The sequence below is a fragment of the Labeo rohita genome, chromosome 11 (assembly GCF_022985175.1).
Source record: "Labeo rohita strain BAU-BD-2019 chromosome 11, IGBB_LRoh.1.0, whole genome shotgun sequence".
NCBI lineage: Eukaryota > Metazoa > Chordata > Actinopteri > Cypriniformes > Cyprinidae > Labeo > Labeo rohita.
In genome coordinates this window covers 5,564,623-5,591,267 of record NC_066879.1, presented here as the reverse complement: position 1 = coordinate 5,591,267, position 26,645 = coordinate 5,564,623, and the positions used below count along the sequence as shown (strand labels likewise).

The following is a 26,645-nucleotide window of genomic DNA, read 5'->3' as shown; positions in this document are numbered from 1 at the left end:
TTTACATTCATTGAAAGAAAAAGCAGAGTTAATATTCTGCTAAACATCTCCCCTTGGGTTCAACGCAAGACAGAAAATCAACTCTTCTTTTAAATGGCAATAGAAAGCACCGCTGCTTTATGTTTCTAGTTCCAGCTGCACGTGCTGTTGTGTTGTTTCAGTAGAAAGCCTGCAGATGTTGTTATTGGCAGAGCAGCGGCATTTTGTGACAGCTGCGTAAACCTTTTAGTCCTATTTTATGTGTAAACTGCTCGGATTTGTAGCTCGATCCGGCCATCAAGCAGAAGCGTGTATATACTGACAGCTCCTGTTGTTTGTACAGCATCAGGCATAATTTTCATTGTGTCTTCAATTTTTCTCCTGTTTTATATCCCTAAGTGGATTTTAGCAAGCCGATAACACAATTACTGTCTGCATTGTGATTTCCAGAAATGAGGTTTATAGTGCAAGTACATAAAAATTCAACAACCATCCATTAATCAGTCCTAATATGAGAGACCTGCAGGAAAGCGCATTCCGCAGCGAAACTTGTGTGATATCGAGATGAAACGGCAGCGTGGCGAGGATGTTTCTCGACTTGGCCGGTTTCCAGGGCGGATGATATCAGTGTCATTAAAATGCCATCATAGTTGCTTTGCTACTTCTGTGCTTACTTATTGTCATCCATCATCTTGACTGTGAGCGTGGGCATAATTTAAATCTGCAAATAGCTGCCCCATAATTCTGCCTGCAAAGATTGTATACAGTATTTCAGGCTTTCTGTCAATTAATCAAATCTGCCCGTTTACGAGCTTTACTGAGACTTGTTCTTTTTGTTGTTTGCTAGCTTACGGCATTGACGAACCTCTTTCATCTCTCAAATTTCATTTCCTGGCATGTCATATTATTAGACAAACTTGTATCTCCGAGCTGAGGGTTCATTTAGGGGCCTGATGATATGGGCCGTGCTGCTTTACAGATAACAAAAGTTTTTTTTAATGGTATTTTTAGACTTGCTAATATCACTCCTCGCCGACGAGAATACCTGGTTTGTTGTACTTGGAGGCAGATAAAAAGCCTTCAAGGATCATTTTTCCATTTTAACAATAAGTGTTTATTCCCCGATGATATTCGTGCATCTGTAACTAATCCTGCCCAAACATTTACACTGTAATTGGAAAATCAAATGCTATCTGTAGTGTCAGCAAAGTCAATTTGAACTTTTCAGTTTGGCTTCTCATTCGTGACTGCCGCTGTTATTTCTCTGCGAGAGGCTAATCAGAAGCATCTTATTAATATGCATCAAAGAGCCGTGGCGTAATTTTTGTAATTAGGCCAGAGGAGACGTGTTTATGCTTAGGGTTTTTTTTCTCTCTCACTCTCCTATGCAGCACAGTTCTTCCAGCATTACTTCTCTCATTACACTGTACAGATGCTCTTCAGTCCTTAACTGCGTACATGTAAATCTTGTCTGCCTCCTCAGGTTATTGCTTAAAGAGTTGAGCTGTTATAAGACAAGGTGACATTGTGATGATTTGATAGGGAGGATGTTTTATTGTATAAGAGTTTTTATACTGATTACTGCACCCGTGCAAAATATAAATATGTGACCCTGGACCACAAAACCAGTCTTATGGGTCAAAATTTTTGATTTTTCTTTTATGGCAAAAATCATTAGGAAATCATTAGAAAAGTAAAGATCATGTTCCATTAAGATATTTTGTAAAATTCCTACTGCAAATGTATGAAAACTTAATTTTTGGTTAGTAATGTACATTGTTAAGAACATTATTTGAAGAACTTTAAAGGTGATTTTCTCAATATTTAGATTTTTTTTGCACCCTCACATTCCTGATATTTAAATAGTTGTATCTCGGCCAAATGTTGTCATATCCTAACAAACTATACATCAATGAAAGGCTTATTTATTCAGCGTTCATACTGATGCATAAATCTCAATTTTGAATTTGAAAATGACCCTTACGACCCTTGTGATCCAGGGTCACATATTAGTAGCCCTCTCTCTTTTTGTAAGTTTGTTGGACTAATTTGATTATGCTTTCAGATACCAATCAGAGTGGGCTATTCTTAGCTCCATTTAACTTATTTTGCCATGTTTAAAACTATTGTGTTTTGGGATTGTAGTAGACAAAATTTGCCAGAAACAATCAAGATATGGTGACGAGATCCCCTGGCTTAATCAGTCCTCCAAAATCTTCCTTTCTTATATATATATATATATATATATATATATATATATATTTTACACAGTGCACAGCATAAATGAGTACACCTCTTCTGAATAAATATAAAAAATGTATTTTCTTAATGATCAGCAATATAATTCATGGAAAGATGACACAATTTAAATGTATTAAACATATACTTAATAAAAACAACATAATATATTGCAATATTTTCTGGAAGATAAGTCAGTTAGCTAATTTCAAATGAAGGATTGCAGAAATGAGTACACCCAAGATTTAACTCATGTTTAATATTCTAGTACTAAGTATATCCTCCAGAACTTTAAGTATACTGTTCTGACTCTTATTGGCACAGAATGTACAAGTTCATGACACATTTTAACATCTGTCCTGTTTAACTCCTGGAGGATGACCTCCTTAAATGCCCTGGTCTTTAATGGGGAGTTTTGCTCGGCTCGTCTCTACAGAATCCTCCACAGCTGCTCAAGAGCGTTAAGATTGAGTGTAATACATGTCCACTGAAGGATTTTCATTATCTTCATTGTCATACTGAAAAAATGCCCAATAATGGAGGGAATTAGGGGAGGTTAGCATCTTCTGTTTCAAGTTTTTGTATTACATCACACAGTGGTGTGTGAATTCATGACAGCATTGATAAAGCACAACTCCCTCACACCGTCAGCACTCATGCATCCCTATAGAAGAGCTTTACTACCACTGAATGTCACTGTGGGTACCAGGCACTTTTCACTGTACTCCTCCTCTAGCAACACCAGAACATTTTGGATGCTTTTGGACCTGAAATGATTGACTTGGTCTCTTGAAACCAGAGTATGGATTCCCAGAAGTCTATATTTTGTAAATATGGGCCTTGGAAGAGGTTAAATGTGTTTATTGTGCTTTGGCTACAGTAGATAATTCCAGTGGTGACAGCAACCATGCATGTCACTTCTGCAGGTCGTACTCTGTGAGATAAAGTGTCACTCTTTTCATAGCTTTTGCCAGCTCTGAAACACATGGTATTTCTCATCAAAACAAAATTCACTCATCATTAAATGAAAACATAAAGTGAAGACCTGATTATTTCAGGAGCCTTGTCACAAGTCTATTGTTTTTGAATGTCGGTGTTACTTCTGCTATATTTTCACATTCCCTCTTGTAAGATTGTCCTCTTTTATGCTAAGAAATAAATCTCCTGGCAGTTTTCTCTCAAGTGGTTCCATTGTTGCCAGCATTAAGTCTGAGTGTGATTCAGTAGGCTATATAACACTTTTAATTGTCAGGAAATGACTTTTCTTTGAAAGTTTTGGTTTAATATACTTAGCTGTTGATCAAAAATAGCCTTAAACCTATACACTTTTTCAGGAGGATGTACTCATTTCTGCAACACAACATTTTATCACTTTGATAAAAAAAAAAAAAAAAAAATTTTGCTGAATTATTTTGACATTCTTGTTTGGTCATTGATCAGGCAGGCTTGTTGGAACCTTTTATCTCCAAAGAACCCTAACATGTCATCTAAGTAAAGAGTAATTGCTGAATTTGTTCAGTTTTAGAGGGGGTACTCATTTATGTTGTGCACTATATATATATATATATATATTGTTTCCACAAACATATTAAGCAGCAAAAATGTTTTTAACATTGATAATAATAAAAATGTTTCTTAAGCAGCAATTCAGCGTATTTATGGTCCATTTTATTATTATTATTATTTATTTTTATTTATTCTGTTTTGTTCCCTTCTTAATTCTCTGGTAATAGTTAAATTAAAAAGTATTAATCAAAAAACACGTCTAATTAATAACACACTAACACAATCATAGGGGCCCTACAGAATGATTTCTGAAGTACCATGTGACACTGAAGACTGGAGTAATGATGCTGAAAATTCAGCTTTATAAAATCTATTATAAAATAGTTATTGTTCTATTTAAATTAGAAAACAGTTCTACATTACTGTTTACACTGTAGTTTTAATCAAAACATAGTTCATCACCATTGTCACAATACACAAAACCAAATAGATAATATAGGTTAGATCGATCATAGGAAAATTTAATGTTTTATAAACCAGTGAGCCAGAAATGCCCCTTGTTTTCGTTTTTGGATATGTGGTCACCTTAGATCAAGAGTGATCATTTTTGTTCATGTGTTAATCCAACGCACATCAGCTTCCCTGTTACCCACAGATAATATGTGTTGTGAATAGAATGCATGCGTTCGTTTTTTTTAATTTAATACATGTTGTCTCTCCACAGATTTTTTAACTATTGCTACAATACTGGGGACCGGGATCCTGGGTATGTACAACAAAAAAGCCTAGAGTGCAATTAAAAATATAACAAATAGCATTATGCTGATTGATCTCATTTGTTCTTTTTTGCACAGCACGTAAGACAGATGTTCACTGACATCAAGAAAGCACTGCAAAAAAGATTTTATTTTCTTTAATTAACTATTGAAATGGAAAGGGAAGGAATAAAATCCATGCATGAGAACATTAGGAGGCAAAATGAAGTTAAACATAATTTCTCAATGGGTTTTTAGCAAGACTATATTCTGTTTTTTTAATGATATGCCCAGGCTTTATGGCCTGAACAGTAGCAGATATATATTTATAAGACACCACAATTACATGCTGCATTGAATTTAACTGTTCTGTTTTCAGTGAGATTTAATAGTTGTTTAAAAAAAGACATTTCTCTTTTCATTTCCTCCTATCTGAGTTCAATCTTTTTAAAGTGTTCTTCTAGCCATAATAAAATTACCACCATCAAATGATTCAGTCTAGAGATAATATGTGATATGAGTGGCTGAATATATTTGCTTTAATATGAGGCCATGCAGATATATTCAGAATACAGCAGATTCTGCTGTGACAAATGAATCAGATAATGTGTTCTTTTGCAGGACTGCCTGTAACTATTGCTCGGGCAGGTCTGGTGCCTTTCCTCATCTCCTTCCTTATAGGCTTTCTAGTGCAGGTAAGAAGTAAGAAGGTTTTTTTTTATTATTATTATTTATTCATTTCTTGTTGTATTTGTTTACTCTGACATTGTTTTGGTGTCTTAGCTCCATTTCGTTCCGGTTGTTTACTTTGCCATTTCAAAACTGACATGTTTTTTCAAAACAGCTACTTCTTTTGGTAATTATAAGGTGGCTTCCTTTTTTCATTCATATTTTCATCTTCTGTCTTTTATTGAACCGCTATTTGACATTTGATGGAGTTGATTTTGACTTCACAGTATCTACAGTTCTAAGGCAGATCTTGCGTTCTGATAATAACATGACATTGCGACTGACATTTGTCTTGTTTGACATTTAAGAGAGACTTATTGTAAAATGCGTCTGAATCAAAACGCTTCCAGCTTTGAAAAACTTACTTATGCTGACGTCTTTGATTCTTTTAAAAAAACAGTTCTCTTTTGTTCTACTGCAGCACAAATAATACAGTGGCAGTTTTATTTTAGCAACAAAATATGACAGTTTACTCCGACTCCAAACCAGTGATCACAGAATTATTTCCAAAGATTTTAAATGAAAATTATGTATAAAGACCTACACAAATGCATATAGATTTAAACAAATCCTTCAGCTGTTAAACTAACAGTTTTTTCATTTTCATTACATTTTTTCATTTTTTCCTCACAGAATTAGAAAGCATCATGTCTATAATGACTTACTCACAATAAATGTTGATTAATTCCCTTTTAGGCTCTGCTTATATACCTGTTTGTAGATTTGCTGCAGCGATGCCGTTTAGCTCAACTTGAGGCACTGAAGGTAAAAATTACAATTAAATTGACCAAAAGTGACAGTAAAGACATTTGTAATGTTACAAAAGATTTGTATTTCACATAAATTCTGTTCTTTTAAACTTTTTATTCATCAAAGAATTGAAAAATATATAAATAAATAACACCATTTCTAAAAAGATAATCAAATATATAAAACAATTAATGTATATATATTCATTAATTATGGGTTCAGCAAGTTGGGTCATTTTATTGGGTTATTTGTAATATTTTTTACCCAGCTGCTGGGTAGTTCTTCTGCACTCTAAAACATGCTGGGTTATTGTTTTTTATCCAGATGCTGGGTTTTGCCTGTTGGGTAATTTTTTGGGTTATGTTTTATATTTTTACCCAGCTGCTGGGTAGTTTTTCTGCACTTTAAAAAATGCTGGGTTGTTGTTTTAACCCAAATGCTGGATTCAGCTTGTTAAGTCCTTTTGTTGGTTTATTTTTTATATTTTTACCCAGCTGCTGGGTAGTTTTTCTGCACTCTAAAAAATGGTGGGTTGTTGTTTTTAACCCAAATGCTGGGTTCAGCTTGTTGAGTGATTTTATTGGGTTATTTTTTAAATAATTTTACACAGCTACTGGGTAGTTTTTCTGTAACTCAGTTGCTGGTTTATTTTTACTGTCAATACAAATGGTACCAAACCACCCCTCCCCTCTTCTAACATACTTACCCAGTGCTGGGTCAGTGTAACACTGTTCAATTTGTAATTTGTAATAATTTCTAACTAAAAACCTTCAGTAGGTTAACTGATCCAGTACTATGTCAAAAACAACCCTGCGAATAGATTAATGTATAAAAACCAAAAAGCTGGGTCAAAATATCCCAGCATGTGTTCTGTCCAAAATTTACTCAGCCAAATAACCCAGAATGGTTATTTTTAACCCAGTATTTTTAGAGTGTACATGTTTGATTCTGGTCTTATATCCGAAGTCTAAAAAATGTAATTGCATTCGCAAATGAGGCAAATGCACTATGGTTAGTTTAGTAGTATAATAATGTCAATTCAGTTACTTGTGTTGATGAAGATAATGTATTCTGGTGTCCTGTGGCAGACTGCAGAGACAGAGAGGATTTTAATGGAAGAAGTTGGGTCTGCAGAACCTCCGACACAAAATGCAGAAGAGGAAGAAGATGGGGAAGAAGTGGAAGAAGCAGGTAAGACACATAAAAAGTTACATATCATAACAGAACACCACGGTTGGTGCTGAATAAACATTAAAAGCAGTACAGTCCGTGAGCTGCGCATTGCTTTGTGACAAATCCTCACACTGAATGATCCCATCAGCATACACCTAATCTACTGGATCCAGTGGTTGTTGGTGTACGGCTGTGTGTTTTTCATGAAGCATACTGTAGTTCAGTTATGGCTGGGAATCAAACATCCGACTCTATGACTATGTATTGACTTTTAATGTAATATTTATGACTTTTTATTTAATATGATTTTTTTCTTTTACATTATTTTCCTATATGTGTCAGTTAACCAAATGTTTGAAGAAGGACTGTTTGAAAAGTTTCTAACGAAGATTTGCAAACTATGAAAACAGAATGTAACTATGAAATAAGAATATTATTCTAGGATCTAATATCCTGCAATACAGCTTTGACTTAAGTCTTTAGACTACTTATTATCCACAAGAGATATTACCCTCAAAGCCATTATTTTGATATAAAATAGACTGTAAAAAAGTGTCTGCTAAAATGAAGGGAACAGTAGTTTTACGGGGATTTTTTTAGAATTATTACATGGTCAATTCATAATTTGATAGCCTTAAAGTTTTCAATAAAGACTTTACCCTTGGTTTTATATATCTCTGCAATTTTCCATCTCTGTAGGTATTACTTTACCATTGCTGTTTAGAGGCCACCGCTCAGTGGTAATTTGGCGCTGACACTCATTTAAAGTAAACATATTTGTATTTGTGTTGTATTTGCCTTCACTCTTGCTGCTTTCCCCGCTGTTTAACTAGTTAGGCAGGAGGTGGTGGGCCACGTAAAACAGTAGGAAGTATAGCAGGAAACAGATGGCAGCTGTATTGTTTCTTTGCTAAAAGGACTACGGGGACTTTTAACAGAGCCGGATCGGGGAGGAACGCTAAAACGTGTCAGTATTAGCGCTAACTAATCAGGGCTCGTCTTGGCCCATGCAACAGAAACATTAAGTATTTTTGACAAGAGATGGAGGAAATAGACAGCTAATGAAGATGAATGAGGCAAAGAGAGGGGGCCGCCCTGTTAGCAGGGTTGATGGGCGAGAAAAGAGGCCTTCCTGTGAACGTCAGTGGGAATCACAGCAATCTGACACAGACACACTAATTGACGTCTCATCTCCAAGTCGCTGAACCCACTTAAGTTTTTTTACTCAAGTAAAAAACTGTAACTTACTGTAATTTTCCTGAACTTGGTTTAAAAAAAAGAAAAAAATTTAGCTGCAAGCAGTGATTCCCGGGGTTCAAACGCTTTAGGTCAGGGGTGGCGAACGTTGGTCCTGGAGAGCCATCAATCCTAATCAAACGCACCTGAACAAACTAATCGAGGTCTGCACGATTACTAAAAAGCTACAGGGAGGTGAGTTTTAATTAGAGTTGGAGCTGAACTCTGCAGGGTATTTAAGCACATAAGGAAAAGACATTACATATTATTTAGGAAGCCTGTAACCACCTAAATCAATTATTAAAAAAGCATTTTTGTCAAATCCAGGTAATTTACCAAAGAAATATGATGTTTTTATAACATTTATGAATGTTATAGCGCCAGCTGTGGTTCGATCTCCCAGAAACTTTGCATGGTTGTTTAGAATCACCTGTCGTATGTGCTCTGTGAATTTCGTAGTTTTAAATTTTCGTTATAGCTTCCCAAAGGGTAAATTTCAACATGTTTTTGATAATTATTGACCTAGAGAGTCCAGAGAATTGCACTGCAGTGTTTTTTTTTTTTTTTTTTCTAGACTTAGTGAAAAACCTAGGACTAGTTTGAAAAAGTAGGTTTTTCACATCTTTTCAATCATTTTAAAAAACAGTTTGACTGACACACACACACACACACACATAGAGCAAGAGAGACAGAGGTCAGAGATTGCATTGCGCTGCTTACATACATAAACTTGCTACATTATATTCCTCAGCAAGGAAGTGGTAAAAAATATTTTGAGCCTTAATTGACGAAAATAACTGTCATTTTTAAACATTCGGTCAAATATTGCGCTGCAAACAGCAATACTAGTTTTAACTTGGCAAATTACCATGGAATAAGTGGGATAATCAATGGCTTGCTGTGCATTAAAGGGTTTTAAATGCATGATGCGGGGCACGGCAAACTGTAGAATTGTGAAATATAAACTTGCAGTTCTGACTTTTTTCTCAGAATTGTGTGATATTAACTTGCAATTGTGTTATAAAGTATAAGTATATGACTTTTTTTTTTTTTTTTTTTTTTACTATTTTTTCTTTATAATATGAAACTGCAATTCTGAGAACATATCAGTTGTTGTTGTTTTTTCCCCCCCTCAGAATTGGATGTGATATAAACTTTAAAAAAAAAAAAAAAAAAAAATGCTGAATTGTGAGATATAAACTCGGATTTGCAAGAAAAAAGTAAGAATTGCGAGTTTTTATCTCTGTTTCTCTCAATTGTGATTTTATATCACGCAACTCTGAGAAAATAATCAGAATTCTGAGATAAAAAGTTAAATTCAGACTTTTTTTGCGAGTTTGCAAGTTTATATCACGTCCAGTTCTGAGAGGGGAAAAAAAAGACTGATATGTTAAGAATTGCATGTTTATTTCTTGGAATTGCATGTTATACAAAAAAGGATTTTAAAAAGTCACAATTGTGAGATATAAACTCACAATTCTGAGAAAAAAAGTTACAACTGTGAGTTTATATCTCACAATTTTGACTTTTTAAAATCCTTTTTTGTATAACATGCAATTCCAAGAAATAAACATGCAATTCTTAACATATCAGTCTTTTTTTACATCACAAACATCACAATTAAACATCACAATTTTGACTTTATTTTTCAGAATTGCAAGTTTATTTATCAGAATTGCGAGTTTGTCTCGCAATATTGACTTTACAACTCAATTATGTAACGCAATTCTGAAAAAAAGAATCAGAATTGCGAGTTTATATTTCGCAGTTCTAACTTTAGAATTTGCAATTGCGAGTATCTCACAATTATGAGAAATAAAGTCAGAATTGTGAGTTTGTATCAAACAATTCTGAGAAAAAATGTAAACTCGCAACTGTGTGAAAAATGTAATTCAGTGGAGGTAGGAAATGTTCTTTAAAGTTTTTTAAGTTCTTTATATGACCCACAAGATTTCTTGTAAGATTTACTGGCTGTTTCTGTCTATGGTAATTTTTTAGTTAAAATGTTTGTGATAGCCACCTTAGGCTAGTATATACACTTTGTTTAAATGTTTTATCACTTGCTTTAGCAACTTAATATATAAATCTATATATAAGTAAAATATTATAACATTATAGTATAACATTGCAGTCAGAGGCTACTGTATCATGTGTTAATGTTGTCTGTATATAATGGTATATAATGGCTAGAATCTGCTGATGAAAATAGCAGGATTATTGATAATACTTTTATGTATTTGTGTTTAATGTGAGTTTATCAAATAAAATGCAACCTGACAATGCAACCTACTTAATTTAAGCAGTCATTTGTATTTAAAAAGATACATTACACGAGTGTTTATACTGTGCAGCACAGCCTGAGTGATGCTCACAAATGTAAATGCCGTAGAACAATCAATAAATAAATAATTAAATAAAAGGTATTAGAAGCTTCTTAAGCCATTTAATGCTCTCTCTGTAATTATTATAAAATATATAACTTTATGTTAAGGGGGCTTATATGGCCTATCATCCCCTATTGTTCCTAATAAGCCTGCTAAGCTAAGAACCCATTAAACCTCATATATAAAGCATTAACTGAATTCATTGTAGTCAGAACACATCCATTTAATTGATGAACTTTACCCTCTCAAATTGCTTGGCAGTCTGAGAGAAAAAAAAAATGGACAGACTTTTAAGTTCTAAACAGTGAGATTTGACTGACTGTCCCTACTTTACTTGTGAACCTACCCATAACGTAGGCTTAGTTTTCTTTTTTATTTATTGTACTTACAGATACCTTCCACCTCATATCAGCTATTAGCATTCATCATCCAGTCTCTATTCAATTTGTAGTGTAAATGAGTCCAAACCGCTGGACAACACAGCATCAACATGCTCCTATTTCAATATGAAGTAATTTTTTATGTCCACCTCAATGAATTGTTCGGACAGTTTGATAGCCTCATTCTCTGGCTGGTGGTACATACTTAAGTATAACAGCGTGTGCTGATGTATTTTAAGTATGTGACTCTCATGTTGTACATCAGCTCCAATTTTAATGGTATGTGAGAACATTAATGTTGGGCTTCATTTATTAAACATAAACAGAACGAATAATCTCAATCTTACATAAATGGTTATGCAGTACATTGAGTGCAACTACTTGTGTGAGAATGGTTTAGTGAGAAATGTTTGCTTGTGTTTTGTGAATTTGGTCCACTCTGTAAGTTGAAAACACAGCTAAACATTGCCTAGAGGAATAGTTCAACCAAAAATGAAAATCTGCTGAAAATTTACTCACCCTCGGGCCATCCAAGAGATGAGTTTGTTTCTGCCTCAGAGCAGATTTGTAAAAATTTAGCATTACATTGCTCACCAGTGGATCCTCTGCAGTGAATGGGTGCTGTCAGAATTACAGTTGAAAGTGAGAGTACATATACAGATAATGGCTTTATAGCACACTCCTTGTTCATTTGCACCCCTGTGAAATTAGAGACAACAATGCATTCTTTGTGGGAAAGTTTAACTTTTCATACCGCGCATAATTCTTTCCATCGTTTTGCATTGTTAACTCATAATTAAATGCTTTGTTTGTGATATCTTCCGAACAGCCGCTTGCTTAGAGGTGATGAAAGTTCCCTTTAGACTTGTGGTTTTCTTTGAAGAGAAGCAGACCTCGATTATAGCGCTTCATTTGTTTGTGCTGAACCGCTTTCAAATCAGCAGTTAAATAGAGTTTGAAGCAGTGTACGAAATTAACTGGAGGAATATCATTTAAAATGGATTGGTTGCTTGGAATATTTCTCACTAAACTTAATGAATGACTTCAAATATAAGGCAGTCAGCGTTCCATCAAGGAAATCTTTTAGGAAAGATAAGCATTTTAAGCAAGTCAGCGAGACTGTGCCAATTTGTTGTGCACTTTTTTCAAAATGCAGACAGCTGAATCAACAGAAACACTTTGCTTCTTTATTTCTCCTAACAGTGCTTCTCCACTGGTGAGAAACAGGTTTGTTCAGCAGGAGAAAAAGATGTTAAATGCAGATAATAAAATAACTGTGCATAGTTAGATATGTTTATGTCTTTTGTTGTTGATGTCAAAAGTCCAATCAAACTTAGATACTTAAATCATTTGCCAGTAGGGTTAATACGAATCCAATACTAATGTTAATACATCACTCATTTATTATATATATTTATACAACAGTCCTTTTGGTTCTCGAATCTGATTCGCTAAGAGCCTTTCCCAGTGGTGCAATATTCTTGTCAAGTCAAGTCAAGTCACCTTTATTTATATACCGCCTTTAACAATACAGAATTGTGACAAGGCGGCTGTACAGTATTAAATAGGAAACAGTACATCAACAATGCCAAAGGCAACATTAAGCACTCACATTATAGGTAAAGGTAGTTAATCAAAAACAATAAAATAAAATGCAATATTGTGTTAAGAGAAAGTGTCCCCAACTAAGCAAGCCAGAGGCGACAGCGGCAAGGAACCAAAACTCCATCGGTGACAAATGGAGAAAAAAACCTTGGGAGAAACCAGGCTCAGTCGGGGGGCCAGTTCTCCTCTGGCCAAAGTTCCCGTGGTCTTGTGCCGACAGCCGTCTAGGTGATGTGGTCTTTAATGTGGATCCGTCTCTGGGGCTCATCTAGTTGATGTGGACTCCGCTGACATTCAGGGCTGTAGAGGTCGTCTCTAGGTGCTGATCCACCGTCTGGGCTGGGTTCGGACTGGATCCGGGGGACTACAGTGACCATCTGATCTGGATACGGACTGGATCTGGTGGTTAATGTGACCTCGGAATAAGAGAGAAACAGACTAATATTAGCGTAGATGCCATTCTTCTGACGATGCACCAAGTACGTCGGGTGTTATGGGAAGTGTTCCCGGTTCCGGTTGACCTAATTAGTGCAGCCTAACAATCCTTTAACGGATTTGAATTATAAGAATGTGGATTTGTTATGTGTAAGCAAGGTTAAAGAGATGGGTCTTTAATCTAGATTTAAACTGACAGAGTGTGTCTGTGTCCCGAACATTGTAGGGTAGATTGTTCCAGAGTTTGGGCGCTAAATAAGAAAAAGATCTGCCGCCCGCGGTTGATTTTGATATTCTCGGTATTATCAAATTGCCAGAGTTTTGAGAACACAGCGGACGTGAGGGACTATAATGCGATAAGAGCTCACTCAGGTACTGGGGAGCTAAACCATTCAGGGCTTTATAAGTAATTAGCAAGATTTTAAAATCTATACGATGTTTAATAGGGAGCCAGTGCAGTGTAGACAGAACCGGGCTAATATGATCATACTTTTTGGTTCTAGTAAGAACTCTAGCTGCTGCATTTTGGACCAGCTGGAGTTTGTTTATTAAGCGAGCAGAACAACCACCCAATAAAGCATTACAATAATCTAACCGTGAGGTCATAAACGCATGAATTAATGTTTCAGCATTTGACATTGATAGCATAGGTCGTAGTTTAGATATATTTTTGAGATGGAAAAATGCAGTTGTGATAACAGCACTCCAACCATTTCACCATTTGTGTCTCTCCACTTGCAGCATTTCTCACAGCGAGTGTCATGGCGGACACCCAAAACGAAAATACTGTTTTTATGTCTGTTTATTTTAAGCAAGAATGTACTTGTTTAGACTTCAAATATGCAGTTTGTTAATAAAAATAATGTTATTTGAAAGATGTTTTTGGAGGTGTAAGCTCCAGGGCGTCAGCGGCCGTTCAGCGCTCATGAACCTGCCGAGAGCAGCCTTACCTCGGCCAGATCTTCTGGAATTTGCTGCTGGCTCTGATGTCTCTATAGTGGTTAAACATGAGATATAATTCTTTTTGGGTAAATCTAATGGGCAGTCTTTGGCCTCATTAATCAATTATTTGTTCCAGAACAAATAGTTTTGACTGAGGGCAAAATCTCATTGTGTTATATTTTGTTACGGGTGAGAGTGACAATGGAGTTGGAGATCCACGTTGCAGGCTTCATTATAAAGAGCGTAGTAAAAAACAGGCAGGGTAAAAAATACCAGCAAACAGTGATATCCAAGACAATCCAAAAGAGTAATCAAACAGACAGGCAAAGGTCAGGGCAGGCAGCAAATCAGTCAGAAACCAGAAGATAGTCTAGAGTCAAAAACACAGGCAGGGCAAAACAAAGAAAGCAAGACAAAATTGGGAAAACAATGAAACGCTCGGAAAGGTCCACAATGCAAAACAATACTACGCAATGAGTCTGTGAGTGTGTGCAACCTAAATAGCAGTGTTGCCAGGTATTCACAACAAAAGCTTCCTAATTGCTACTCAAAACTAGCCCAAAAGTAGCCCAGTGGCGTTTTTGGGCTCCCTGGGTAAAATTAGCATTCCATTGGCTCAATATCACGTTATCGGGGTCGCTTCAACCTGTAGACATGAACAACAACCCGTGGCAACAGTGTTAAAGTAGCCCAATTACGTGGGAAAACCACTGACTTGGCAACACTGCTAAATAGTCCTCCTGAGAGGAAATGGGAAGAGTCCATAATTGGTTCCTGGGCAAAAGGGCAAAAAGAAATGCAGAAATGCCCTCTAGTGACCATCTAGGGCACTCCAGCCGGTAATTGTAACAATTTTATGTAAATTTGTAATATTTTATATAATTAAACTAGTATTTAGTATTGGGAAAAAGCGTGTGCTTTCATGATGGTGATTTTAGTTTAATTATTCCACCATTAGATGCCGACAAGAGAGTTTTTATGAGTGAGTCCGCAGTAAAGCCTTTTATATTGAAAGAGACTGAAACAACGTTATAAACAAGGAAATTATTTTTGCTTTTAACAACAGATTGTAAAACGCAGCCAACAAATGCTCTGAGCTGCGCTGTCATCGGAAATAACCCTTAGCAGATGAAAGGATAGTACGACAGAGATATCGCTTTCCTCCGCAGACATTCAAACTAATGTTTTATTGTGAATATGAGATTGAGCTGAAGAATGAATGCGGTAATCGCATTCACTTAGTCTATCTTTCTCTGTCATAATTACATAATACAGTTGGCTTTTAATACAGTAATACATAAACTTTTAATAAAGCAACTCAGTGTTCTTTAGTTACTTGTTTTAAAGTGACATTTTTGAGCTGTTAAACTGTCTCTGCTGTTAAACTGTCAAACTGTCAAACTGAGATTTGAATAACTGGTGGACGGAAGTAGTTCTGCACAAAAGGGGGTTTTTAAAGACACGTGGCTGTTGTCTCTTTTTTATTTACAAACTTGTGTCATCGAACTGTTGTATAAACACAAGATCACATACGTAGCCATGCCTGTATATCCTCACATTGTGAATCAAGTAACACTTGTAGACATTAGAAATAGAAAGACTACAAATCATTTTTTGCTGTACACTCAATACACAAGAAGGAGTTTGTATCCGTCATACCTTTGGTGTTAAGATTTTCAGATACTGAGGTCTAGGTCAGAGTGACTTTTTAGAGAGAAAGAGTTTCTCATATCCCAGCAAATCCCCCGTAGGCCCACACTGAGCCCAGCGGTATATTCTTTTACCACACGATCAAGGTGCCTTTCATGGTCGTCTGTGCTATTATACTCATAAAATGCTTGAAATTAATAACCTATCTGTGTTAATGCACTTTTAAATAAAGCATTAATGCTAAAGATTTGCTTTATTACTGCAGGCTGGGTGTGCAGAGCACTATTTTCTCTTAGAGCCCTGCTTAATTTATATGCCAGGTTGACAGTGTCATCAGATAGGTTTTGCAATGCCCTAGCATTCTATGATTCAATTAGGCTTTCATGCCTGGGCTGCACGGTTGGCTCGCTGGTGTTTGATAAGAAGCCCATTAAAAAGATAGATGTCTCTGAGCATAGAAATGCACTGTAAATGATTCCACACCGCTATCTGCTTAGTGCTGAATATGAGACTGTGTGTTCCAGAAAACACGATAGAGAGCCGATATATGCATTCATCATGGAGGAAATTTAACAGTAACATTCCAGACAATTTTCTGTGTGCCCTGCCAGGCATGCGAGGTTAGTTTGGCGTGATCAGCTGTGCGAGTGGCTTTCATTTTTGCAAATTTGATTGATCTTTCAGTAGCGAAAATAAGGGGATGTGGCTCAGACTTAAAAGGAAAACATGAAAAAAGAAAGTTAGAATTCCACAACAGAGCTTCATCATAAAATCTGAATGCTAGTCTTGATCGTCTGCAGTGAATGGGTGCCTCCAGAAAGAGAGTTCAAACAGCTGATTAAAACATCACAATAATATAATCACATACATAAAAGAATAGTTCACCCAAAAATGAAAATTACCCTATGATTTACTCATCCATAAGCCATCCTAGGTGTATATGACTTCCTTCTTTCAGATGAATAATATCAGAGTTATATTAAAAAATGTCCTGGCTACTCCAAGCTTTATAATGCCAGTGAGTGGCTTTTGAGATTTTGAACTCCAATAAAGTGCATCCATTCATCATGAAAAGTGTTCCACACAGCTCCAGGGGGGTTAATAAAGGCCTTCTGAAGTGAATTGATGCATTAGTGTTAAAAAATATCCATATTTAAAACTTTATAAACCATAATTTCTAGCTTCCGCTAACTGCCGTACGCGCGTTCACGAGAGAGTGGCATTGCAGCAACATTTTTCTTTACAAATCCTCGTTTTGTACTTCTAATTTGTGACCATTTTGCTCTTTCCTCTGCGCTTTTTCTTACACAAACACATTGATTCACTTCAGAAGGCCTTTATTAACCCCCCCAAAACCATGTGGAGCACTTTTTATGATGGATGGATGCACTTTATTGAACTTCAAAATCTCAACAGCCATTCACTGCCATTATAAAGCTTGGAAGAGCAATGACTTTTTTAATATATATATAACTCATATTGTATTTGTCTGAAAGAAGAAAGTCATATACAGCTAAGATGGCTTGAGGGTGAGTAAATCATGGGGTCATTTTAATTTTTGAACTATCCCTTTAAGACCTTTTTTTTTTTTTTTTTTTTTTACATGAAACCATCACTTCTGGTCAAAATTTGTCCATAATAACACATCCTTCAGTTAAATAGTGGAATTGTGTAGTTTACGTTAATGTTTTATGAGCTGTTTGGACTCATTCTGATGGCATCCATTCACTGCAGGGAATCCAAGTGATGTGATGTTAAATTTCTCCAAATCTGTTCCAATGAAAAAACAACCTCATATATTTATAGAAATGTGAATCATTTGGGTAATCTCATTTTTAAACACTTTGTTTGTTACTGAATGACACACCACCACTAAGCTCTACTCATGAGCATTGCTTTTTCTCTTATATAACAGTCTACAAAATAATATTTTGGCTTTTTATCTTCACACAAAGGTGGACAAGTGCTTGTTTCTTTATCACAGTGTTGCCTGGTTATCGTTTGATGCAATTTTGGCTATCATTGTTGTCATGAATTGGTTCTATGATTGCATTGACCTTGCCCTGTATCACTAAATGGCTCAACAACTGTGATGGATTCTAAGCAATAGTAAACTAAAGCTGGTTTGAGAGAGACAATTGTGCTCAGCAAAGACTCAGGGATGAAATCTTTTCTTTAGTGCCTGTCTACACTTGTGTACTGACAAACAGGCTGTGTCCAAAAGCAAAATGTGCTGGTAATTTGTTTGAGCACTCCCACTGGACTCTTTATTGGACTCGCCACTCATTTTTATCTGGAGCTGGGTGATATAGTTAATATTCACAGCATATTTACAGTGATATTTCTGATGGTATAAAACATCACACTAATTTCAATGCGCCATTATGTTTTTTTGCAATCTGTAGACATTGTTGTCTTGTGACAAGCATTAGAGCATCATGACAAATGCTTTCATATCATTTCTGATGTCTACATCACAAGCTAAATTCCAGGAACATCAGTTCAGTCCACAATACTATTTACGGTCATGTGATCCTGACCACTGGACTTATTGGAAAAGCACCTTCTAAGAAACCTCTTTACGGAAACCTTGAAAGAAAGCCACCGTGACAAGGAGAGCTTTGCTGATGATCTGGAAGATTTGTCACACAGTGTTATATTCCACAGAAAGCATCAACAACTCTGATGTGGAGTATATAGCAAGTTACAAAGCTCTTTTTTTTTTTTTTTTTTTTTTTTTTTTTTTTTTAGCCAGACAAACTTTTTTCTCTCTCTCCCACTCTTTCTCTTGCTCTCCTATCTCAGGCTCTCCCTCAAGACTTGCTGTCATCCTACATTTTCAGGGATAGACGTGATGACAACTGTTTTGAAATATTCATGTTTCTTTTTGGTGTGACTTGCATGTTACTCTTTCCATCTTGTACAAGTAGGGAAATATTGTTAGGTCTTGCACCAAGTGTACTGCAGGACATTGATTCAGTATTTTGGGGTCATTTGTGTGAAGAGCTTACTTTACTTTTTTTTTTTTTTTTTTAAACCTGAAAATATAATTGCATTCCAGATTTGATTGATGGACAGTAAATAGTAAATAGCAAAATCAAGCTTTGAAATGGTTCAAACTAATTTTCTGTTGTGTGTTGACATATTTCCAATAGAAACAGGACATTGGAACATGTCTTTGTTCTTGTCTTTTAATAGCCAAAAGCCTAGTTTGCGTCATTACCCAGTTTGCTCATGCTGGTAGACACTGTATCTACACCATCTGGACACAAGAAGTGCCTTTCTTTACTGACAGCCATTCAAAAGTAGTCAAGTATTTTGACTAAATGCTTTTTTTGTAGGAAATAAGTGTAAAATAGTCTTACGTTTTCCCTTCTCTGGTGGCTTTCACAGCTTAGGATAGTCACTAGTGAATTTGTTTCTAGAAATTGTTGAATAAAGTGATTATTTTTGTTTTCTTTGAACACAAAAAGTATTGTCATAGCTTCAAGGTTGAACCACCCTTACGAAAAATAAGTTTATTCAAGTGTGCTATTAGTATACTTTTTTTAAAACTATAAATAAGAAATTATATTTTTAGTCTATGTATTATGTACTTATAAGAAATGGGCTTTATGTACTTCTCAGAAATATACTTAAAATCACATTTAAGTATATCTGACTTATATTTAAAAAAAAAAGTCTAAATATATTTGAGCTATACTTGTGCTCCTAGTATCTGTGTTTTCATTGTTATACGTTAGGGGGCACTAGTACACATCTTCTGTACAGAATTTACAAAAAAAAAAAAAAAAAAAAAAGTGAAGAAGAAACTGAAACAACAGATGCTTCCCAATGCAATCTAACAGGCTCATCAAACATAAAACAGCATCAAAACTTTGTAACGTTGTGAAATAAAATGTCGACCAATGAAGAGGCAATGACTGTCAAGCTTTGGGGTGTTGATCAACTCCATCTACGTTTTGATTATATCATTCTAAATCCAATTCATAGTTTTGTTTTCAGCTTTTTGTTCAAAATGTTGTCTATTTCTTTATTTTTTTATTTATGAAACTCACCCACATTCAAGTGGGTAAGCAAAAAAATGCATAAACCTAGAATAAAATATTTACAAGCAGATGCCCTGTTCTTTATTTTCATGTTTTGTATGTTCAGATATTCATATAACAAAATATATACAAATTAATACCTAAAAAGGGACATAGTAGTATACTCAAAGTATGATGTAAAGTTCACTTAAAGAAAACTTACGAGTATACTTGCAGTATAAAACTCCTGAGACTATACTTCAAAGTGTACTAAAAATGCAACTACAAGTATTTAATTAGTAAACTATCAGTATAGCTAAAAGTTCACTTTTAGTATAGTTGCAGTACAAGCTAAAAACATTGATGTAAACTAGTTGTTTAATGCTTAAAGTATACTTTTATATACTAGAAAATGGGCCAATGTAGTCCCAAAAAGTATTGAAATAGTACACTTACAACTACTAGTACACTGATATTTGTATACTGACTACATAAAGTATGCTAAAAATATACTTGAACTTTAAGTATACTATTTTTTGGTAAGGGCACTGATACTGACTATTTTAACAATGTCCTTACTACCTTTCTGGGCCTTGAGCATGTCAGTTGCATTGCTGTCTATGCAGGGCCAGAAAGCTGTCGGATTTCATCAAAAATATCTTAATTTGTGTTCCAAAGATGAACAAAGGTCTTACAGGTTTGAAATGACATGAGGGTAAATAAATATGACAGAATGTTAAGTTTTTGTGGGGGTTGAACTGTCATTTTAAGCGTAGCTAAACTGTTCAAATACTCTTTGGGGCCTCTGCATCTCTTACAAGTTTGTTTTGTGAAGTTTTAGTCGTCTTTCGCATATAGATGGCTTCTAACACGCATACACTGAAAGCCACAAAACTCCAGTTTTGATTTCATGGTGCACAATTGCTTTGAGAAACGCCTTATTAAGATGTTTGTGTGAAGGCTGGCAGAGTGTTCACTAATTGTTAACTAACTTTAGTATGGGATTATTTTTGTGCCAATAAGAATGAACGTAACTTTGTAAAACTGAACGTAACTTTTCCAAGAAACGATCAAAAATATGCCACTGCAAAAGAAGAAAAACACAATGAAAATGAAAAAATGAACTCAGTCGCACAAATTTAACATGCTCTTCAAATATGCTTCATTCTTTGTTAATGATTTTCAAAGAATCGTTTTCGCGAATCATGGATTCTGAATGCGTTGCCACAGCTTTCGCTTACGCTTCGCAAATTTTCGTTTGCTGTTTTGGCACAAACCTCTCGTGGGGGCGGGCTTAACAGCGATCTACTCTGATTGGCTAATGAGCTTTTGATGGACAGTTGCTCTCTGACCTGGAATCACAGACGGTGACGTCAGTGGCGCGCATATTGCGGTGTGCAATGCCTCGTGCTTTGTTTATATTAAGTATTAATGTTATTAGTATTTCACCTACGGTCGTCTCTTAGTTTCTAAAGATGAGCTCCCAGGAGAGACACGGAGCGGCATCATCTTCCACCTCAGCTTGTCCCTCAGGGCAGCTTGAAGTAAGTTCGTGTTGCTAAAGTAACGTTAATCAATAACATCGATAAAAGTTTTATTCATGTACAGTGTGCAACAGTTCTGATAGTTTCTATTAACAAAGCACGACCTATTGCACACCGCAATATGCGCGACACTGACGTCACCGTCTGTGATTCCAGGTCAGAGAGCAACTGTCCATCAAAAGCTCATTAGCCAATCAGAGTAGATCGCTGTTAAGCCCGCCCCCACGAGAGGTTTGTGCCAAAACAGCAAACGAAAATTTGCGAAGCGTAAGCGAAAGCTGTGGCAACGCATTCAGAATCCATGATTCGCGAAAACGATTCTTTGAAAATCATTAACAAAGAATGAAGCATATTTGAAGAGTATGTTAATTTCGTGCGACTGAGTTCATTTTTTCATTTTCATTGTGTTTTTCTTCTTTTGCAGTGGCATATTTTTGATCGTTTCTTGGAAAGTTAGGTTCAGTTTTATAAAGTTACGTTCATTCTTATTGGCACAAAAATAATCCCATACTTTAGGTGGATGTCTGACCAAGCTGGCGGCAGCGGAGACTGTCACTGTGATGCACATTCACCCTCTTAAATTCACCTCTGGCATAATGATGTTTCTGTGCTGATCTCTCTCTCTCTCTCTCTCTCTCACACACACACACACACAGAGAGCCACAACGTATCTCTGACAGGTGTTGAGCTGTAGCAGCTCTCGATCCTAATTACTTGGCCATCCCTTTCTGCAAGCAGATGGGTCCCTCTCAGAAATTAATGTTCTAGCCGGCTACTCTCCACAGCCCATTCCCTTGTCATTTGTGCCGTACAGGTACAGTAGTCTTAACTTAATGTAAAAAAATCCAATCAGATTGCGTGCCAAAGCATCATTAGGGAGATTGGTCGCTGACTGACATAAACGATTTGGAAAGTGATTCGTCATCCTAATGAAAAGTAGAAACTCTGCGATACTTTTGAGCGTTCTGTTTTTCAGATGGAGTTAGAAATGCATCCAGATGAATGTTTTCTTCACCATGTATATATTTTTTTAATTCACATCTATTTCTGACTAAATGTAATCATTTTGATGGCGCTTGTGTCAACAGAATTATATGTAACATCTGTTATGGGTCTGTGTTTATTTTTCCCTTGGGAGATCAGCACAGACAGGTGAATGTGAAAGTAATACTGAGCGCAGCAACATTTATTACTTTCAGAAAAATGGTTTGTCTTTTTCTTGTTATATTTCCATCAGTCTCCTCTTAAGTGGAAATTCAAGAACAGGTGTGTGCATATATATATACATATATATATATATATATATATATACATACATATATATACATACATATATATACACACACACACAAGGAAAGTTGACACAAGAGGGATATTATATTGTCACGGGGGCGGAGCAAAGCGACAGACACAGTGGGCGTGACGTCAGGCCTCGGAGAGGCTTTTATTAAACAATAAAACAAAGTGTCCAAAAAGGGGGAAAAAGTGTCCAAAACAAAAGGGGGATCTGGTGTCCTCGAAGTGACGGGGTTCCGTGAAGGAGGGGTAGTGTTCCAAAAGGGAAGGGTCCAGGTAAGGGGCGGAGTCCGGCGGCCGCAAGGTCCGGGGTGCGAGGGGCGGCGGCTTCTCTAGCGGCATCGTCCTCCTCCACCTACGCGGCGCTTCTGGGGGATAACACGGCCCGGCATCCTGGCCCGTCAGCCGTTACGGGTGCGGTCCTCATCCGGACCCGCGGGGTCCGGCAACTTTGCGGCGCTGGTTCCCTCTTCACCCCTTCCTGGACCCACGAGGACACCAGCGTGCATGCACGGGGAAGAGACCGGTCTCCTGAGGAGAGGCGCGCTCGGCATTTTAACAGCGGCGGTGATGAGGCTTCATTCACATCAGGTGTGCCTCATCACACGCCGCCAGACCTGGATGTTTCGGCGCCCCTCCTCCTCCCACACGCCCACTCCCGTCGGGAGCCTGGTGAAGGGCGGCGATTACCGACGGGGTGCAGCTGACAATAAGGGGGGGAGGCAGTCGACTCGTCACAATATTTTGAGTAAATATGCACAACATAAAACATTTGAGTTAGGATCCATTTTCGGTAAATAAAACACAATAAAACAGTAACACTGACAACAAGATTGCAATTAATGATGCTACACATTTAACCAAAATTAACATTCAAAAGTTTGGGATCGGTAAGATTATTTTACTGTTATGCTCACAAAGACTTCATTTATTTGATCAAAAATACAGTAAAACCAGTAATATTGTGTAATACTATTACAATTGTAAATTATTAATATATTTTAAAATGTAATTTATTCCTGTGATGGCAAAGCTGAATTTTCACAAATTAGATCATATATAAATATAAAACCTTGTGGAGGCCCAAACTTTTAAAGGGTATTGTGAATTTTTATTTCATAAATGTTGTACCGTAAACCATTAAATATACACAAGTCATCTAAATCAATCAATAAATAAAAAATAAATAAATAGTTGTTTTATAGCTAGCCCAGTTTGATCATTTATTGACCAAATATGACCAAATATTAAATCAAGAAATAAAATAAATCAAAAATCACATTAAAATTAAAATAATACATTTCATGATGACTGATTGATTGAATGAATGAATGTTCAATATGCCTGAGCATAGATTAAAAGTATAATCTGTGCTCAGACATATTGAAAGAATATATGCGTATTATATAATTACATTTATATATTCAAAATGTTTATTTTAAAGATTTACATTTTTTTTTTTTTATTTATAACTATTAAGATTAATATTTCTTTAATCATTTTTGCAATTATATATAAAAATATTAACAATTATATACAGGGTTTATGTAATTGTATGTATAAACATATATGTTTTTAATTATTTCATATATTTCAGTTATTTATGTGTAGGCCTAATTATTAAATGTATATTTAAATATATATGGTTTATTAGTATTTTATAATTATTTTTTAATTATAATATATTTTAAATTATTTAAAGTAAAGTAGTTGTTAAGTTTAAGAATTTGGTAGGATTAAGGATTTAGAATAAGGTCTTGCAGAATAAGATACTGATATGCGTTTTTCAAGTAATAATAAACAATCAATATCTCAGTAATATTCAAGCTAATAACCAACTAGTGAGAATTGGACACTAAAGAGTTAACAATATTCTTTGTAACTTACCAAATTACAGTATTTAAAGTGAGAAGGGTACATAAGGAGCATGCATTTTAAGGTTAGACTTAATTTTTTTATGTTAAATCCAATATTGTATATAAATGTTCTACAGTCTATACACAGTATTAAAGGAGAAGTCCACTCCAAGTCGTCCTATATCACTGTTTTACCTTTTTTTGTTGAGGGTGTTTGATCTTCTTTGCATGTTTACTGTGTAAAGACTGGGTCGATACTTCTGCAGCGATGTAGGATGATTTTGAAATGATTTTTGAAGTTGAGGGAGAAAATACGATTGGAGTTTTTCGACATACCCTAACTCAGTCAGAATACACAGAGTTCATGGAGAAAAGGCAAGATGAGCGTTTGAGATTAAAAAGTATTTAAATTGTATTTTTTTTTTAAATGAAAATAACCGATCGTTTTGCTAGAAAATACACTTTTTCCTCAGCTGGGATTGTTTACAACCGCATTTGGAGTTCATCGTTTGAAGCCGCATTAAGCCTTTTGGAATTTCAAAATTGGGGCACCATATCAGTCTATTATATGTGGAAAAATTCAAAATACATAATTTCTTTACGACTGAAGAAAGAAAGACATGAACATCTTGGATGTATGTGAATCTTTGTTTTGGAAGTGGACTTCTCCTTTAAGTTCAATTACATAAGAAATACATACAGAAAAAAAAAGAGTAATCCCTAACTTTACTTTTTCAAGGGAAATGTAAATAAATTAATGTAAATATTTACTTAGTTATTAGTTACACCCAACACTGGTCGCCAATAATATGAACACAAGTCCACCTTGACAGTACTAAAGTGTCAAAACCAGCCCCAGTCTCCTCTCTCACTCTCTCTCTCCCACTCTGTTTTTCTCTTGTACTTGACGTAAGCTGCTCTTGTTCTAGACAGCACTGAGACTCTCTTGTTTACCAGCGAAGAGAGCAGAGCTGCCTTAGAAAGAGAGTGATATATGCTAACCTGGGTGTGTGCAGCATAATGGGAGTGTGAGTGTTGCTGAAGGGTTTGGCTGGGAGTGTGTCTGCTCCTGCAGCCTGCTGTGTTGTGGACTGAAGAGGAGTGCAGCAGTATGAATTACTCCCGCTGTTCTGATTTGATTCCTCCTGCTGCACATTTCTCTGATCTCAGGCCATATTCATTCACCTCTGTCTTCCCACCTTTCCTTACATTTCTCTCCCTACGATTTGTTATTTAGTGTGTGAAAGTGATACAGCACCCTCGTATGTGGCGTGGCATTGCGGCAGAACTTCAAACCAGGAGTGATGTGTGGCACCTCGCAGTGGTTGAAGGATGATTCTGCTCATCTGTTGCAGACATAGGGGGCTTGTCAGGCACCAAAGGCTCTGCCAATTTCCACTTTTTGATAACATTTATGAGTGCTATTAGTGTTTTCACTGAAATGCAGTCTGTACATATCTGTTCACATCTCAAAAAATGTGTTCTGGGGTTTCATGAGGAAGATGAAACTTTTTTTTTATAAGGGAAGATTATAGGACCAAGTCACTGACTTACTGACCCCAAATTTTGAATGGTAGTCTGCATAGCTTGTAAGATGATATTGTATCCTATTTCCAACTGAAATTCTGCTGTCTGGTCCTGTACGGTTATGCCTCTAAAATGGATGGTGATAAAACATCTCCCTGTGTGTTTTTCTCTGTAGATACAGGTCTTCTGCAAAGGGACGTCACAGCACGGAGGCAAGATGAAGACCTTCAGCCAAATCTGCACATGCTGGGAGTTCTCTTCCTGGGCAAACACACCAGCCGTGCATTCAACTTTGTTTTGCTCTTTCAATTGTAAGTCTCTTTTATTCTAAATGTTTGAGGGCTAAAATGTCCTGCTGAAAAGACTGACCACCAGCATATAGTGTTGTTATGGATGTTAGTCTCTGCATAGCATGCTAATGTCAAGGCTGCTTAAAGGAGAAGTCCACTTCCAGAACAACAATTCACAAATAATTTACTCACCCCCTTGTCATTCAAGATGTTCATGTCTTTCTGTCTTCAGTCGTAAAGAAATTATGGTTTTTGAGGAAAGAATTTCAGGATTTTTCTTCATATAATGGACTTCAATTGTGTCCCTGATTTTGTACTTCCAAAATGTAGTTTAAATGCAGC

At 36.0% G+C, this 26,645-nt stretch overlaps 1 protein-coding gene across 2 annotated transcripts in view; it reads left to right on the top strand.

The window, feature by feature from the left end:
* Positions 1 to 26,645, top strand: part of si:ch211-51h4.2 (uncharacterized) — a 153,668-nt gene that overhangs the window by 4,480 nt on the left and 122,543 nt on the right. For both annotated transcript variants that reach the window (XM_051122437.1, XM_051122436.1), the window contains exons 2-6: positions 4,448 to 4,489; positions 5,100 to 5,173; positions 5,904 to 5,972; positions 7,046 to 7,148; positions 26,189 to 26,324. In XM_051122437.1, the coding sequence (XP_050978394.1) occupies positions 4,448 to 4,489; positions 5,100 to 5,173; positions 5,904 to 5,972; positions 7,046 to 7,148; positions 26,189 to 26,324 (424 nt within the window). The remainder of the gene's footprint in view (positions 1 to 4,447; positions 4,490 to 5,099; positions 5,174 to 5,903; positions 5,973 to 7,045; positions 7,149 to 26,188; positions 26,325 to 26,645) is intronic.